We start from the raw sequence: 16299 nt of genomic DNA, 5'->3' as shown, positions 1-16299 counted from the left end.
AAGAGCAACGGCAAAGTTTAGCCGTCAGTATTCGAGTGTCTTTGGGCCAAAGGAGGCTTAGACACGCGCGGAAAGGAGGGAAGAAAAGAACAGGATAGAAAGTCTGCAGGAAAGACAGGAAAATCCATTAGTGTGTGTAAAAAGAGACAAGCCAACGGGGAAGAGGGGTTGGTCTTGTTTTGTTTTTTTTTTTGTCCTCGATGACAGAGCAGGCCGAGTCATGGCTGTAAACTCTACGGATCTCTTCATGGGAATTGTTCAGTCGTTTGATGCTGGTGAGTTTTCTGTGAACTTTGTTTCTCTTATCATGTGCTAATTGTCTCGGTTTGTCTCTGGGGATTCCAAATGGAATATTTTCATACGTTAACAAAACTGATATTTTGTTTATGCACATAATGTAACTTTCAGATGATTCTTAACTTATTTACTGCCAGACGTGCAAAAATGTGTCCACTCCAGCAGTTTTTTGTCATTGTCATTCAAATTCAAGTACCCACAGTCTCTTGAGTTTTAGGACTACATAAACATTCAATACAGCGTTAAAAACCTACGACTCTCTCATTTCATCAGAAAAAATGTTAATTCCGAAATTATATGGGTCTGGAGTTATATGAGCTTGAAATGAGGGTGGTTGTCCAAAATACAATGCAATACATAGATATTGGTTTATATTGCGGTTTAACAACAGCTGAAGCTGGAACAAAGCGTTAACATGGAAAAAAAGGGGAATGCTGCCACCAACTGTCAGGGAAAAACATTGCCAGAGGCCATGTCCAGCGCTTTATCGGCACCCGAACAATTTCAGAATGGCGCAAATGTCATATTTTCAATTCCCAAATGAATTTATGAATGGCAGTGCATGGGTTAAGTAGCCAGTGAAGTGTATGGATAGGAATCTGATGACCTCACCAAAGGAAGGAAGTTTTTTGGGGGATGTGCTACATGATATGAAAAAAAATGCTGACTTCCATAATATTTTTTTTCCAGTCCCCCTGATCATAGCTTTCAGTGTTTCTGTGGCAGTAGGACTCCTTTTGGGGGCCCTCGTGTACGTGTTCCTGACTTGGTTGTCGCGGCGCAGAGCAGGCTCCGCGCGTATCACCAGATGCCCCCCTCGTCGCCAATCTCGCACATCCCATAGAAACTACAATCGCAGCAGCAGCAGCAAGAACCCTGACCGGCGGAGCAACAACAGCCTGCTGAGCGCCGCCTTCACCTTCCACCGTCAGAACTCCAGTCCGGATTCCCTCGACCCGCCGGGTCAGAGTTCCAGCTTCAGGGCGTCCACTTTCCACCCTCTTCTCCAATGTAGTCAAATAGCCAGAGAGGCAGAGGAAGGGAGCCAGTTATCACTGCCCCGCACCCCAGAGTTGACGACCTCCGCTGGATCAGCCCATGCAGCGGGCACCCTGACAAGACCTCACTCGTTTTGGGGGGATAGCATAAGGGGTTTCCAGGATACACAAACCCTTCCTTCTGCTTATGAGAGGACTATCCGGGCCTATCAGGAAACAAACACGTAGGAATAGAGGACCAGATTCTTCTCTGAAACTCTGGAAACGGATTTTGATAACTACAAGTACAAATGTTCTTTTGAGTATATGATAGGTTTCTTCAACTTAAACGTTTATTGCCTTGCAGGAAAAAAAGTTTGCATGCATTTGACTTTCAGAAATCAGGAAATTGCTGGCAATAACAAAGTCATTAATAAGCTCATTATGTGTACACAAACGTGTATCATATGTTTATGTTCTTTGTATGTCAGAATGTTGATTATGTAAACATACTAACTTGACTAACTTGTGCATTTGAAAGTAGTTTGACCAAACTGCCAGAATTGTGATGAGGACCAGAGTAGGATGGGATTATGTATATATATATAAATTTGTGTTACGATATTGCAATAAATGTGTTGTGTGGATAAATATGGATGATGGTGTGGATGAATGGATGGATGCTCATTTCGGCATCCCATGTTGTGGTGAGAGATTAAGATTTTTGCTGTAATATACACAATGCATGCAGATATGCAGATATTTTCCATTAAAAAACATTTCGACAAATCAAAAAATGCATATCTGCAAGATTTTCGTTCACTAAAGCCACTGAGCCTGAGTGTGTACCTGTATTTACAACATACTCATTCACGCAAGAGGCGTTTTCATCATCTCTACGTGCTATGACGTATTTTTTGTGCGACATGCTTTGCTCCGAGCGGTGCTTCGCATCAGCTGTACTAAAGTTGTTCGTGACTATTTACAACGCCGGTGACTAGTTTAATTTTGTACCTTAACGCGATGAATACAACATATTCATTGCACGTCCCGACCAAACTTGATATCGGACACCATGACGTTTTAATGATCGCTGTCAGCCTTGTTAGTTTCGCTTCGTATATCCGCGGTGAGACGGAGTTCACGCAGACTCGTTTTAAACGTGAAATGTTAATGTCCACACCTTTTTTGGGGACCCGTTTGCTACATTTAGTAATTTTTGGCTTGTCGAAACTCCGTTTACCCGATAAGGTCAAACTGTGCACGTTCACTTTCGTGTCTGTCATCCCTTTACGTCATCGTAAAATCTCCAGCCCGTTGATTAGTTTATATAAAGACTGCTTGGGCAGCACAAACAGTACACTCTCCATATTCCCCCGAGTACAATTATTTGAGGAATGACATGTTCGTGTTGCTGAGCTGGCTTTTGTGTGTGTTTGTGTTTGTCACCTCCCAAGTTCCTGGAGGATGTCTGCGACTGCACTACGCTTGATTCGATGCAGGAGACTCAGCACGGTCGGGTTGCCTGGCGTGACCAAGGCGCTGCGATCGAGGGAATTACGTGAGTTGTCGTTGAAAGATGGTGACTTTTTCATGTATGGCAACCATTTAAATAATGCTTCTTTTTCCCTTCAAGGGAAGATTGCTAAAGTAACAGGAGCTGCAGTGTTTGGGTAGGTGTTGAAAACGTACCAAAATTTCTGGAGGTTTGTGTATGAATGGTTCCGCTTCCACAGAGGCTGTCTATTCATCACGTACGAGGTGGTGGCCTTGGACAAGGCGGTGACCATCGACACCAAGGCCATTCTGCAGGAAAAGTACAAGTCTTACATCTACCTGCGATCCAGTCCATCTGCTGAAAAGGACAATGTCACTGCAGGTAAATCCATGAGCATTCATTTGGTGATTTGTTATGATTTTCAGTGACTCGTAGCATTGTTGGTGTTTAAAACATTGTTTAATACATGAAATAAAAGCCTAAATAAATGTTGATATTTAAAACATTAAACTAAAAATACTTTTTTATCCTTGGATATTTTCCAGAGCTCACATACAAGACAAGGAGGGAACTCCACAGAGCAGCAAGGCGCTTTCTGGAAATTTCTTCGCGGCTTCTGCAGCGGCCTTTAGATGGTAATAAAAAACCGATGCGGTGATGATGAAAACTGATCATGAAAAAAAAAACATTTTGAAAGTACTTCCAACTTAATTTGTGTCAATGGTTTGGGTTAAAAAATAAAAAAAATCATTTTGTATTTTTCATAAAACAGCTGCTTGGTGGATGACGCAATATTTGCAAGGTTTGTTATTGGCTAGATGTGCTAGTCCGACAGTAGTTCTGTAGATTCTGTAGGGTCAATAGGCAGATTCACTGTGGTTATATTTATTTTTCTTGCATCATTCATTTTAAATTGTATGTTTTCATTTATTTTTTTGGAAGAACGGCTCAGTAATGTGGATGCGGACCCACACGAAGTGGCCTTGTGGATCCTGCTCAAAAGGACGCAGTCCGACAATCGTGCGCTTAGACTTCAAGCCGTACAGGAACTGGCGGAAAATTGCCACTGGCGCGGTAAAGTCACACACGCTGCTGTGAAATGACACGCCACGGATCACATTGCACTAACATGATCTGTGGTGATATTGACGATGAAGATTACCAGTACCAGACCGCGGCCCAGGTGATAGACCAGAGGACCGCGGTGGGTCTTGCTCGAACGCCTCGAGCAGACCTGAGATTCTTTCTGCGTCCGCCTACACTCCCTGACCTTGATGATGTAAAAAAAAATCACCATGAAAAAAATTGCACTGAGGTCATCACTGTAGTTTTTTTACACCTGCTTTTTGCTTGACAGGGTTTCTCTGCAGAAGACGGTCTGAGGCAACTTCTGGCCTCCCTGCCGCAGTCGGAAGTGGACAAATGCGTTCAGTACTTCACCTCGTTGGCCCTCAGGGAAAGCACTCAGGCGTTAGCAGCCCAGAGGGTAAATATGGATCGGCGCTGAGCCTTGTCAATCAATTGTGCTCATCCTCCAATGTCGTGGCCTGCAGGGTGGTTTATGGTGTTTCGGTGGCAACGGCTTGCCTTACGCCCAGAGCCTTACATCTGTTCCCTCGGAGAAGGTGGAGTCCTTCTGCCTACAGGCTCTGGTGCAACACTCCAAGGTACTTACATACCAAAGGAGAACCTCCCTCTCAAGTCAGTTCAGAATACAGAACAAGAATGGCACACTTCTTGCCGCAGGTCAGCAGCCACTGTGACCACATCGTGTCCAACGGGGGGCTGCAGCTCCTCCACAGGGTCTATGAGCTCCGTAGAGACTCCAAGAATATACAAAGGAACATTGTACGAATCATTGGGAACCTGGCACTTAACGAGAAGGTTCACGAGGCCATCGTGCAGTCAGGTGAACCAATTGCACGGTCATGAAGTGCTCTCTCGTTTTAAGCTAAAGCCATGTCGTCCTTTGACTTGGGTCCTTTTTCCGCCTGAATCAAAAACAAAAAATTGAATAAACATCCAGGGTGGCTGTCAGTGCTGGCCGAGATGGTGCAGTCTCCCCACGTCATGGAGGCGTCACACGCGGCTCGTGCCCTTGCCAACTTGGACAGGGAGACAGTGAAGGAGCAGTACCAAGATGGCGTCTACGTCCTCCACCCGCATACACGTGGCAAGTAGGAAAGCTCTTTGCTTCTCTTTATGATAATCTTCTTGTCATTTTCCACGAGCATTTTTTGTGTACAATTGCAGCCAGCCAATCAAAGCAGACGTGCTGTTCATCCACGGCATCCTGGGGGCGGCTTTTAAGACGTGGCGCCAGAGGGATCGAAATGCGTTACAAGACGGTAACGACAAAGACTGCGGGGATGATTACACAGAGTGCTGGCCGAAGGTGAGAGCTCCAAATCGTCTGCGTTCTTCGTATGTGGTGACTCTTTTGCGCTGATGGGGGAAATGTGACATCCTCTCGTGAACAGACTTGGCTAGCAGCGGATTGTCCAAATCTGAGGGTGTTATCAGTTGAATATGACAGCCACCTGAGTGACTGGGTGGCCAAATGCCCTGCTGAGAATCAGAGGTCAGAGATCTATACTGTGATTTGGCATTTTACCAATAAAGTTCTCTTGCGCATGTTCCTCCACAAGGGACAATAGTTCCTTTTTTTCCATGTTAGCGTTTTGTTGAAGCGCTATATAAACCAATATGTATGCATTTCATTGTATTTTGGACAGCCACCCTCATTTCAAGCTCACATAACTCCAGACCCCATATAATTTAGGAATTAACTATTTTCTGGTGAAAGAAGAGTGTCTAAGGTTTCTTACACTGCATTGAATGTTTATGTAGTCCTAAAAATCAATATTCTGTGGATCCTGGAATTTTAGTGGCAATGACAAAAACCCTGGGACTGGAATGGACACATTTCTGCACATCGTCTGGCAGTGTATGAGTTAATTGTGACTGGATTCATTTCTCCTCAGAAAGTCCTTGGCCTTCAGGAGTCGAGAGTTACTCAAAAAGCTTAAGATGGCGGGAGTTGGAGACCGTCCAGTGGTCTGGGTAGCTCACAGTATGGGAGGTATGCTGCCAGAGTATATCGGGTTTTCACACTCTCGTGTCTTAGGACCAGTCAAAACGATGTCCGGTGTTACAATAAGTGGTTAAAAAAATTACACGGCCTAAAAATAGAATTGCACTTGACATTACTTTACATAACATTCACTTACCAACACTGTTTCCTTTCACTCGTCATCAATTTCTCTTGTCAGGCTTGCTTGTGAAAAAAATGCTGATTGATGCCTCGGAGGATCCAGAAATGAGCGATCTGTTCAAAAACACAAAGGGCATTTTATTCTACAGCGTTCCCCATCACGGCACCTTCATGGCAGAATATTCAGTTAATGTCCGATATCTACTTTTCCCTTCAATCGAGGTCAGAGAGCTTTGCAGAGGTCAGTCATTTCATTACATTAACCCTGGCATCCTTAATATAAAACGGTTTACGTTTGTCTTTTGGATGAATAACACTCTGTTATGTTTGTAGATTCTCCGGCACTGCGTGACCTGAATGTGAACTTCTTGAATATGGCCAAAGAAAACGAGATCAAGGTGTTAAGCTTTGCGGAAACGCTGCCCACAAACATTGGTCCTATGATCAAGATACTGGTAGTGCCAGCACAATCTGCAAGTAAGTACCATTCGCTTGTATAAATGAATTCCTATAAACATGCGCAAACACAGATGCATTTTCAGAAAAGGAAGGAAAAAAAAACATTTCTACACGATTTTTTTTTATAGCTTTATTCCTCCTTACCTTGCTATTGTGGTTTCAGATATCGGCATCGGGGACTTGATCGAGGTGGATGTGGATCATCTCAGCATCTGCAAGCCAGAGAAGAAGGACTCATTTTTGTATAAGCGCAGCCTCCGGTTCATCCAGGAAACACTGCAAAATGCCATCGACCGATGACTTCAACGTTTAATCCTTGAACACTCCAAGCAACCCTGAACTAGAAGTCTTCCTCATACCAGACTTGCCAATTGTCGACTTTTACGTATCATCATCAGAATCAGAATACCTTTATTCATCCCACAATGGGGAAATTTGCAGTCCACAGCAGCAATTGAAAAGGGATGGGGTTGAACATCATGAATATTGTGGTCAGAATATAAGGAGGAATAAAAGGGGAAAAAACAGTGAAGAGCTGCCAATAGTGCGTAGAAAACGATGCTGATATCAAGAACGCCAAGTAGATTTTAACATCCAAGTGGTTGGTGTTTTAAAAAAAATATCCACTTGCTTTTATTTTTCTCAAATGAGACCAACCATTATATTTAACTCACACGATTCTTGTTTTTTTTTAAACCAGGACACACTGACTTACCATTAAGTATTTAAGACCAGTGTTCCACTTAGTATTTATTTATGCTTAATTCAGGTCCTATTTTGATGAATAATTTAGACTACCACTATTCATATGCATTTTTCCCTTTCAGTTCTTTTGCAGTCACACATTTCACAAATATAAATTGGAGGTCTTAATGAAGTCACTTCTTTTCAAACTTGCATATTACAAAAAAATTGAGATATTAATTCATTATGTGTTTAAGCTCATGTGCTTACTTTGCCAATCGAGTCAAAAAATAACATTAAACGCAAGTACAGTACGTACATCATAAGGAAAAAACTTTTAGAATGTTTGACATATTTCAGATATTTTCATAAACTTGATAACATATTCAATATGCACCTGCAAAACGTGGCAGTGTCAACTTTTACATATACGCTAATCAGTTAATAAATATTCCAATTGACGTTAATATTAATTGTACGCATGCGCGGTATCAGAGTATGCTTAACTTGTTTACGTTTTGAACGCATGCGCACTTGAGATTAATCGGCCAGAAATTGTTCATCCCTCACGCGGTGTGTCGTCATCACCATGAGACGCACAAGCTAGCGTCAAACAGTAAGCGTTTCCAGGTTAGTGAAGTTCGTCCTATTTTAAATTTGTTTTGTATATATTATAGTGTAATACTGGTTTGAAGATCACTGATGGCAAACTGCGGGAGTTTAAACATCAGCACACATTGACTAATATTAGCGTTGGGGACACTACATTTCAGGACCGCTTGGGTTAGTCATTGTTATTTTTCCAACAACAGGTCTCAAATCTACTCGTCAATATGGTCAACGTGCACAAAGGCGTCCTTGTTGAATGGTAAAAGACCGCTGTACATATTTTCAAATGTCGATGTATTACTGGAGGTATTAAAATGAGTATTGTCTGCGTTTCGAAGCGACCCTGCCATGAAACAGTTCCTTCTGTACCTGGATGAGACAATGGCCCTGGGAAAGAAGTTCATCCTCAAGGACCTGGATGACACGCATGTGTTCATCTTGGTTGAAGTGGTCCAGACCTTACAGGAGAGAGTTGGAAAGCTCATAGACCAGAATTCCTTCACCATAACACAGAAATGAGACATTACTGGAGGGTGGGGGTGTAAATAAAACGATGGGAGAAATCCTGATATTCTGCTTTTGTTTGATTTTGTGCACATCACTGGGATCATTAAACGATTCAATAAATGTTTTTGTGTAATTAAAACATTTAATGTTTTCCCCTTTTTGGAACAGAACAAGCCACAGCTTACAAAGAAAGGCACACTGTTGTATGTTTCAGGGTAAAAATGTTGGCAGTTCGAGGTTCGTATGTTGCCGTGGAAACACGCTCGCGTTCCTTGTGTAAAACCAAGCGGAAGTCGTAAAACTAAGCGGAAGTTGTTTGGAGAAGACTTGCTTTTGCACCAAGATGGAAGAAGGCGAAGATGAGGTATTAATGTGATCATTTTATTTACAACACGTCATGGTTTCATTTGACACTTGGACCAGATAATGTAAAAATATTTAAAACATCACTCACTAATGCGAGTGCGATCGCTGCAATTGAAGCACATTTCTTATTTTGTCTCGCCAACAGACTACGTTTGTCGTGGAAGATGTTACCAAGTTAATAAAAGACGTAAGTTAAAAACATATTTCCACGTTTGCCTATTCTGTGAGTGTTCTGTTAGCTAGCGAGCTAACGGTGCTTCGTTTATTGGTTGCTATGGATACGATAATCACACGTGTCGTCAAATTAATTAGTAGTCGTACCTACTAAATACAATGAAATTATAATTACATTAAAACATACTACGTTTTTAATAATGTCCATGGTAAACATTAATTTCTACCGCAGTCCATAGAAATAACCATCGGCACGAGCTCTTACCAACACGTCCGAGTGAATCAGTGGAGCACCGCCATTGTGGAACAGTCCCTCAGTCAGTTGTGCAAGCTTGGGAAGCCTTTCAAATATATTGGTCAGTGTGAATATTCCAAAGTAATGTTCATGTTCAAATTTTCCATGGATTCATGACAGTTTTCGAACTTTCTTTCAAGTTACGTGTATCATCATGCAGAATAACGGGGCCGGGCTACAAACTGCCAGCTCGTGCTTCTGGGACAACTCTACTGACGGTAAAATTTAAAATATATATTTATTCTTTGTTTCTAAGATAACTCACCCTTTGTTTTCTTATTATAGGAAGCTGTGCAGTAAAGTGGGAGAACAAGTCCATGTGTTGCATAGTCACCGTTTTTGGCCTGGCAGTCTGAATGTTACCGGCCATCAGCTGGGTTGCTTTTGCACGTGCGTCGAATTGGTTATCAAATAAAACGAACAATTTATTATTTTCAAAGTGATTTTTAATTGTGTTTGTCCTTGTTTTGAAACACGCCAGGACCAAACGTCTCGTTACAGGACATGAAAATGAGAATGTACGATTCCCCTTGAAAGACGTACATGTTGGCGTTTACTAATCAGTTTAACTGGAAGAAAAGGCACCATGTCGTTTGAAATACACGTGATGTTTGTTTGGGCTCCCTGTAAACTTAGACGAAGCAAAGGGGTCCCAAAACGTTTGGCATATTAATGCATCGTGTGGTGAAGAAAAGGGTTTCCACCCTGTTTTGACACGTACATAAAGGCAAACATGGATAGTTGTATGTAAGAAAACCTTAACAGTGGTCAATAGAAGTACAAATTCGCATAATTCAAACAATACAGGACTAAATGTCAACAAATAAATAATAAAATGCATTTACAAAAAAAAAAAAAAAAAACTTCCTCGCCGTCCATTTAGAAATAACACACTGCCGGTGTGCTGTGTAACAAATGTAGAAACACAGCTTTGGCACGATATACGGATCGTATTTACTTCCTAATCATCCAAATGTGATAAAAAGGTTTTGGTCACACTTGATGACACACAGTAGCTTGCACGGACAACCGCAGCAGAAGCACAGACTTCAGTAGTTGAAAAAGAAGAAGAAGAAAAATCCAATTTTCAGTGGAACAGCAGAACAGTACTTTTCTGTAGAAGTGCCCATGTTCTTATGAACATTCCTATGTACACTTGCTGAGTATCATTGTGAAAATACTTCTTATTTACACATAAACATGAAGTGTTTTTTGGGGGGGGTTGTTTGTTTGCCCTTGATCACATCAGTCGCTATCACTCTCATCCTGGAACTTGGTGGTCGCTTTGATGGCGCGTCCGTTTTGCAAAGGCATTTCCTCATAATCGCTCCTTTGAAAGGAACAACCAAACCAACATCAACTCAAATCGCCCAAAACGGGATTATGTTGCGCATACGTACCCGTATATCACGTCGTCATCTGAGTCGTTCAGCATGGAGAAAGCGGGATTATCTTTCAACTGGGAATCTTGGGCAGATGAAGCGTAAATGGAATTTTATTTTCAATCGGATGAGACAAGTGTTTCATTGCTATTACTTACCATAAAGCGCATTTTTGGAGGGAGAGTACACAAATGCCAACGTGTATAAGTAGAAATTGAGCAGTCCGTAAAAGGACAAAAACTCAGCGGGTATGGTGGGAATTAAGGATAATGGCCAAACTTCAAAACTCTTGAAAACAAAGGTGGATGAAGAGAATATTTGCACATTGCGGTTATGAAAGGATATAGTTTTGGTAGTGAGTGGACAACTCGGCCCCAAAATTATCCTGGAGCGCTTTGGCACCGAACCTCAAATAAAGAATGACCAAGCTGAGGAAAGAAAAGGCACAGTTGGGTGCGACTGTGAACCAATTAAAAGACGCCGATGCGCACTTGTACCTTATCGCGAGGACAACAGATGTCAGCGCTGTCAAGAACTTAAGCCGCAGATCTACAAACATATCAAACCCAAAATAAATACACGAAACAGAGATTAACTTTTTTTTCTAGTAAAAGGCATGAAACCTGAATAGGGCATGTTCTTCAGTTCCGAGCAGGCTCTGACAATCAGGAAGGTCAAGTAGAGGATGTAGAGGATGACAATAATCAGGAAGAACAACTTCATGCCCTAGGAAGATACATTTTTTTAGGCAAAGTCTTCCAAAAGGATGTGAAAAATGACAAATGGCTTCACCCACCTCAAAGTTTTGGATGTCCACATAGTATTGGTAGGTGGGGTCTTGGACTTCATTGACACTACAAGTAGCACAAAAACAAAATATTTCTTTTCTACGGCCTTATCGAAATAAAAACAACCAGGCGACAAATTAAACTCACGTCTGCCAGATGCCCAGCGTGACGGCTGACAGCCATAAAAGGCCCACAATGACAATCTTCAGCAGGTAGAAGGTCAAGCATCTCCGTTTGCCCTGTGGCATGGAACGCCACTCGTGATCATTCAACACCACGGTGATGATGACGCCAGACCCTACCTGAACACGGATGCCGTGGAAGACGCAGAGCCAGAAAAGCAGCAGGGCACATAGGAACAAAGCCTGGAAGAAGGCATCCAACGTACCGGGAAACCAGCTGTTTACCAGGAAGGACAGCGGGAAAAACGGATCTGGAAGGCAACATGCAAGCCAACTTGATGCTTTTCTCACACTTTGTTACATATCAAATATAAATATCCAAAAGTTTGTTAAAGGACAACCGACGTCACTTTTTCGTTTCCTAACTGACATCAGAAAAACGTTTTATAGCATCTAAAATACCCAAAACACGCAGTATGATATTTTTATTCAAATGCAAAACACCAATAAAAATAACTTAAAGTGTCCAAAATCGGCCAAAAATATAGCTGCGAGTTGGGCATTTTCAGAAAGTCCCGCCCCCAGTTCGTGACGTCACGCCAAGACGTCTTGCATTGCTGGAGAATCCAAACAATGGCTTCAGATTCGGAGAATATGCTTTCGTTTTACACATCCAGTTATGAATATGATTCAAATAGTTCTGAAGAGGAAAGCATACATGTTTGCAATCAATTAAAGAATTTATTCTGTGCCATTTTGAGGCAACATTGGGGGGAAATGTCTCGCCCAAAAAGAGGCAGAAAATGGCGACCTCTTGTAGACATGACAGCGTATTGCGTTTCCACAGGCTGACAAATACCTTATATGGAGCTTGGACGCCCTCTTCTGGTGCAACATGAGGTTTTCAGACCAAACAAGCATTGACGTGATGGAAGGACTGCTACAATGTGTCCTTTTTTTTTCGGTTAGGGGTGATCCGTCAGTGACGTCACATACGGACTCGTCACCAACTCAAAAACAAGACTTCCGGAATATTCAGCGCGAGTCTTAAAACGTAAAATATAGCTATATGCGGTGGAATCATTGTAAAATACCCTCAGTAGAAGTCATTTGAAGCCATTTTACTAATTATGGACACAACTTGTCCGGAGACGTCGGTTGTCCTTTAAGGGATGGATAAGAGAATTACCATTGTAGAGCAGCAGCAGAGGCATGAGAATGGCCATCCACTTTTGCTCGATGCCCCAGTCCCGCATGGAAAACTTTCTCAGTGAGTGAGCAAAGAGACACTTAAGAGGAAAGAGAATAGGTTAAAATGTCCGCTAGCGAACAGCTATCCCGAATTGTGCTTGAAGAACATTAAACGAGCCTCACCGTGACCATGAAGGTCAGCAGCACAAAGACAAATCGGAACCAGATCTCCACTTGGGAAAAAGTGGGATTGTAGGTTTTCCACTAAACACACGTATGACTTGTGAATCAAACCGTCGACAAAAATTGTGATCATCAACGTGTTTGGATATCTCACCACAAAGTTGACTTTGAGATTGTATGTGATATTTTCAAGGCCTCTAAAGCTGACCGTGACTTGATATTGGCTGTAGTTGAGGTAGCCAAGATGCAGCACGACGATCTCGTCGCATTTCTGCAACAAGGTCATGGTGCGCGTTAGTGATGCGTTTGTTGGGCGGGCTGAGGTTGAATTCAAAGGCGACACTCACGGCACCGCAGTGCAGCGTTCGCAACTTGCTGCGTATGCTGTTGACATGCGTCACGCTGGCATCCGGCAACACACCTTTGAGCTCCACATCGATCTCAAAAGGCTGCTGGAAGTCGACCACTGCAGCAGACAACAAGGGGAATTCATTAAAGGACAACCGACATCACTTTTTTGTTTCCTAACTGACATCAGAAAAACGTTTTATAGCATCTAAAATACCCAAAACACGCAGGCTGATATTTTTAGTCAAATGCTAAACACCAATAAAAATGACTTTAAGTGTGCTCAAACTGCAAAAAATTGAAATTGGAAGTAGCCAGTTTGAGAAGGTCCCGCCCCCTTGTTCGTGGTGTCACGCCAAGACGTCTTGCCTTGCTCAAGAATCAAAACAATGGCTTCAGATTCGGAGAACGTGCTCTCTTGTTACTCATCCAGTTATGCATGTGATTCAAATTGTTCTGAAGAGGAAAGCATACATGTTTGCAATCGATTAAAGAATTTATTCCGTGTAATTTTGAGGCATCAGGGGGGAGGAATGTTGCACCTAAAAAAAGCTCCGTGTGGAAATGGGCTCAAAATGTTTGTGTTTTCCTTCTAATTTCGCCATCAACACGAAGTTTTGAGACCAAACAAAGTACTGCAAAATGCATTGACGTGATCAAAAGACTGCTACAGTGTGTCCTTTCTCGGTCAGGGGCGTTCCTTCAGTGACGTGACGTGAGGACTCGTCACCAACTCAAAAACAACACTTCCGGAATATTCAGCGCGAGTCTTAAAACGTAAAATATAGCTATATGCGGTGGAATCTTTGTAAAATACGCTCAGTAGAAGTCATTTGAAGCCATTTTACAAATTATGGACACAACTTGTCCGGATGCGTCGGTTGCCCTTCAAGACTGTGGCCTGAATAGTGAGCAATTGTCATGCGCTGAAACCACACAAATATGCAATCGCATCCTTCTTGTGACTGTCTCCAAATCAGCTTTTAAATCAACAAGGATGTTCTGTTTCGTCAATTAAAAAATATTCGTACCATTGCTGTGTTGAGCTTCAATAACACAGGTGAGCCACAATTGCTGATGATATGTGGTGAGAGGAGGTGAAATGAGACCAAAGGGCCCAGTCTGAAAACATAACAATTACAAATGTATTTACAGTATTTGCACGTGGCAAATAATTAAGAACACACCACAAAGAAGAAATAGGAAAGGGGAAAATCAGGTGGAAATACATTGTGTGACAATTCATTACAAGTCACCAGAGTAACTTTATCACCTTACCTGAGCGGAGACATTTTTGGCAAGGAACTGGTCCCCATTGTACACCTGCTCAGAAAGAATCTGCGGCCCTATTCAAGAAAAAAAACATGCATTTTAACCACACGCAGTTAACAGTAATTCATATACTCATAATAAAACATGCTTTTGTACTGCACATACCTGCAATTCCGATTAAAACTGTGAGGCCGAAACAAGCCAAGAATAGCACGAAAACAAACACGAAATGTCTTTTGGACAGCGTATAGAGGCGCATGGGCGCCAGTCTACATTGAGAGACAAATAAGACACATAAGAGTACTGACGTCAATTTCTGCAAAAAATACACAACAAAAGTATATCATCATAGCTATAGTCTTATGTATTAGCATGCGTTCCCGGAAGCATATGGTACATCAAAACTTGGTAGTTTATTGCCTTTGGCATTTATAAATACTACGATGGCGATGTAAGGTAGAACTTACGGCTCCATTTGTGCCGTTTTGTCAAGAAAAGTCGCTTTTGCGGTGAGAACACATCCGTGTAGAATAAACCAGATGGGTGAAAACACTACGAGAGTGACGCCTCGCAAAGGGGGGCGGAGCAGGAAGTGAAAGTCTATTACGTCACCATTTTACCAGAGATTTTTGATTCGCGTGTGCATATTCGATACGTTTTAAATTTGATATGTCTACCCCGATTTGAAAAAAATATATATGTTTAATGATTAAAATATGGTCGTATATCATATTTAACATTTTCCTCTCAAATCTATTACTTGTCTATATTGCCCCACCAGTCTAAATGCCGTATTATTATTATTTTAATATTGCATTTGTAAAAAGCAGAAAAATGAAACGATTTCTATGCATTTCAGAGGTCTGCTAAGGTTCTCCATTCTGCCACCTGCTGTATTGACCACATCGTGAGCACGGTTTCAGTTTGCGAAAAGAACGGTTCGGTTTTCGATGAATAGTGAAGAGACAAAGACCTCCAAATACACGGCGTCAGTATCGTCAGGAATGTTTTGCTATTTAACATAAATGGTGCACCTGTAAAAGCGCTCATCCCTGTGCGGTGTCAGTTCATCCTTGAGCTCGTTGTAGGCCTCTTGGACTTTCCTGCAAAAGTGTTTCAGCTCGCTGTAAAGGGGGTTCTCCAAGTAGTCGCTGTCCATGACGCCCTTGCTTTTATGAGTCGATGGATGGAGGAAAAAATGGCGATGGCAAGGGAGGGGGGAGGAATAAAAACAGTGGCCGCTCGTTAGCCGGTTGAATTGAGAATGCAGGCCAAGCAGTTTCCTTTGTATCTGCTCAATGGTGGAAGCCAGAAAAAAAGCCGAACGGATTTAATAAAGAAGTGGCATGTGTGTAGGAGATCGGAGGGTCACGTGACTAGAAATCAGCACCATGGACAGAGAAGCGGTTCATGACGTCTACTCCCAAACCGTAATTACACGATATAAATGATGTACATTCATTTTATTTTTCAGAAAAATGTTTTTGATGTGAATACAATCAATCTTATTTGGTGATGTAGGAAAACAGCACTTGATAATTTATTGCATTGGATTAAAGCACATAAATAGCAAACAAATACTGTACTGTAGAATGTTTTTAAAAATATGTGAATAGATTGGCCACACGGGGGCAGTATTACACGGCAGGTACATTGTACTGTAGACTGAGTAGTGAGTACATCTCAGTAAGGCAGTAATATTATCGCTATTTTATGCTTATGCTAGTGATTATACGCTTACGTTTGTATGGTTGTGTTCCAATATTCTGAAAGAATTATAACACCACAACACAAGCTATCATATCCCATTATGTGTTACCGTGGGGCTGGTGGATCTATGGGTAAGGATGTATGGTTGACTTGTGTGTAAACATCTACAAGCAAATTTAAAATGTGTAACATATTGGTCAGGTCAAAAAGTCATCTTCAATCA

At 41.9% G+C, this 16299-nt stretch overlaps 5 protein-coding genes across 7 annotated transcripts; 4 read left to right on the top strand and 1 right to left on the bottom strand.

The window, feature by feature from the left end:
* Positions 1 to 16: 16 nt before the first annotated feature.
* On the top strand, positions 17 to 1933 carry myct1a (myc target 1a). Its single transcript, XM_089022672.1, has 2 exons — positions 17 to 275; positions 988 to 1933. Exons 1-2 carry the CDS (start codon positions 221 to 223, stop codon positions 1521 to 1523), a joined length of 591 nt encoding a protein of 196 aa, XP_088878798.1. The 5' UTR covers positions 17 to 220; the 3' UTR covers positions 1524 to 1933.
* A 258-nt stretch (positions 1934 to 2191) lies between these two features.
* On the top strand, positions 2192 to 6972 carry serac1 (serine active site containing 1). 2 transcript variants are annotated; one of them, XM_089022663.1, is made up of 17 exons: positions 2192 to 2267; positions 2732 to 2835; positions 2911 to 2947; positions 3011 to 3153; positions 3318 to 3407; positions 3715 to 3846; positions 3930 to 4051; positions 4130 to 4258; positions 4326 to 4439; positions 4519 to 4681; positions 4799 to 4949; positions 5026 to 5167; positions 5253 to 5353; positions 5757 to 5854; positions 6045 to 6227; positions 6320 to 6463; positions 6609 to 6972. In XM_089022663.1, the coding sequence occupies exons 2-17, from the start codon at positions 2742 to 2744 to the stop codon at positions 6743 to 6745; spliced, it is 1980 nt and encodes a 659-aa protein (XP_088878789.1). In that variant the 5' UTR covers positions 2192 to 2267; positions 2732 to 2741; the 3' UTR covers positions 6746 to 6972. The 2 variants fall into 2 exon arrangements, with proteins under 2 accessions (XP_088878789.1, XP_088878788.1); XM_089022662.1 differs by lacking the exon at positions 2192 to 2267 and adding an exon at positions 3545 to 3574 and having other exon boundaries at positions 2277 to 2835.
* Positions 6973 to 7659: 687 nt separating this feature from the next.
* gtf2h5 (general transcription factor IIH, polypeptide 5) lies at positions 7660 to 8307 on the top strand. The gene is made up of 3 exons (XM_089022674.1): positions 7660 to 7759; positions 7942 to 7997; positions 8077 to 8307. The coding sequence occupies exons 2-3, from the start codon at positions 7963 to 7965 to the stop codon at positions 8255 to 8257; spliced, it is 216 nt and encodes a 71-aa protein (XP_088878800.1). The 5' UTR covers positions 7660 to 7759; positions 7942 to 7962; the 3' UTR covers positions 8258 to 8307.
* Positions 8308 to 8399: 92 nt separating this feature from the next.
* Positions 8400 to 9523, top strand: dynlt1b (dynein light chain Tctex-type 1b). Its single transcript, XM_089022673.1, has 5 exons — positions 8400 to 8609; positions 8757 to 8798; positions 9018 to 9141; positions 9221 to 9298; positions 9366 to 9523. The coding sequence occupies exons 1-5, from the start codon at positions 8589 to 8591 to the stop codon at positions 9434 to 9436; spliced, it is 336 nt and encodes a 111-aa protein (XP_088878799.1). The 5' UTR covers positions 8400 to 8588; the 3' UTR covers positions 9437 to 9523.
* Positions 9520 to 15729, bottom strand: tmem181 (transmembrane protein 181). 2 transcript variants are annotated; one of them, XM_089022668.1, is made up of 17 exons: positions 15401 to 15729; positions 14532 to 14635; positions 14373 to 14440; positions 14126 to 14216; positions 13094 to 13212; positions 12901 to 13017; positions 12747 to 12827; positions 12562 to 12661; positions 11553 to 11683; positions 11398 to 11489; positions 11259 to 11316; positions 11086 to 11188; positions 10960 to 11011; positions 10808 to 10890; positions 10621 to 10710; positions 10481 to 10547; positions 9520 to 10410 (listed from the first exon to the last, which is right to left on the bottom strand). In XM_089022668.1, exons 1-17 carry the CDS (start codon positions 15523 to 15525, stop codon positions 10326 to 10328), a joined length of 1566 nt encoding a protein of 521 aa, XP_088878794.1. In that variant the 5' UTR covers positions 15526 to 15729; the 3' UTR covers positions 9520 to 10325. The 2 variants fall into 2 exon arrangements, with proteins under 2 accessions (XP_088878794.1, XP_088878795.1); XM_089022669.1 differs by lacking the exon at positions 15401 to 15729 and adding an exon at positions 14834 to 15361 and having other exon boundaries at positions 9522 to 10410.
* Between the last annotated feature and the right edge of the window lie 570 nt (positions 15730 to 16299).

This window comes from Hippocampus bargibanti, linkage group LG19 (assembly GCF_051943395.1).
Source record: "Hippocampus bargibanti isolate YZ-2025 linkage group LG19, ASM5194339v1, whole genome shotgun sequence".
NCBI classification, from domain to species: Eukaryota; Metazoa; Chordata; class Actinopteri; order Syngnathiformes; family Syngnathidae; genus Hippocampus; species Hippocampus bargibanti.
This window is presented reverse-complemented; position numbering and strand designations above follow the sequence as displayed.

Excerpts from the sequence above, each read along its gene's own strand:
- serac1 (XM_089022662.1), top strand. The coding sequence starts at position 2,742 with ATGTCTGCGACTGCACTACGCTTGATTCGATGCAGGAGACTCAGCACG. Across the intron at positions 2,836-2,910 it reads GCTGCGATCGAGGGAATTAC|GGAAGATTGCTAAAGTAACA; the intron begins GTGAGTTGTCGT and ends TTTCCCTTCAAG. Across the intron at positions 4,682-4,798 it reads CGAGGCCATCGTGCAGTCAG|GGTGGCTGTCAGTGCTGGCC; the intron begins GTGAACCAATTG and ends ATAAACATCCAG.
- tmem181 (XM_089022668.1), bottom strand. The coding sequence starts at position 15,525 with ATGGACAGCGACTACTTGGAGAACCCCCTTTACAGCGAGCTGAAACAC. Across the intron at positions 11,012-11,085 it reads GAAGAACATGCCCTATTCAG|ATCTGCGGCTTAAGTTCTTG; the intron begins GTTTCATGCCTT and ends ATATGTTTGTAG. Across the intron at positions 10,411-10,480 it reads GATGACGACGTGATATACGG|GAGCGATTATGAGGAAATGC; the intron begins GTACGTATGCGC and ends TTCCTTTCAAAG.
- gtf2h5 (XM_089022674.1), top strand. The coding sequence starts at position 7,963 with ATGGTCAACGTGCACAAAGGCGTCCTTGTTGAATG. Across the intron at positions 7,998-8,076 it reads AAAGGCGTCCTTGTTGAATG|CGACCCTGCCATGAAACAGT; the intron begins GTAAAAGACCGC and ends TGCGTTTCGAAG.
- dynlt1b (XM_089022673.1), top strand. The coding sequence starts at position 8,589 with ATGGAAGAAGGCGAAGATGAG. Across the intron at positions 8,610-8,756 it reads TGGAAGAAGGCGAAGATGAG|ACTACGTTTGTCGTGGAAGA; the intron begins GTATTAATGTGA and ends TCTCGCCAACAG. Across the intron at positions 8,799-9,017 it reads TTACCAAGTTAATAAAAGAC|TCCATAGAAATAACCATCGG; the intron begins GTAAGTTAAAAA and ends TTTCTACCGCAG.
- myct1a (XM_089022672.1), top strand. The coding sequence starts at position 221 with ATGGCTGTAAACTCTACGGATCTCTTCATGGGAATTGTTCAGTCGTTT. Across the intron at positions 276-987 it reads TGTTCAGTCGTTTGATGCTG|TCCCCCTGATCATAGCTTTC; the intron begins GTGAGTTTTCTG and ends TTTTTTTTCCAG.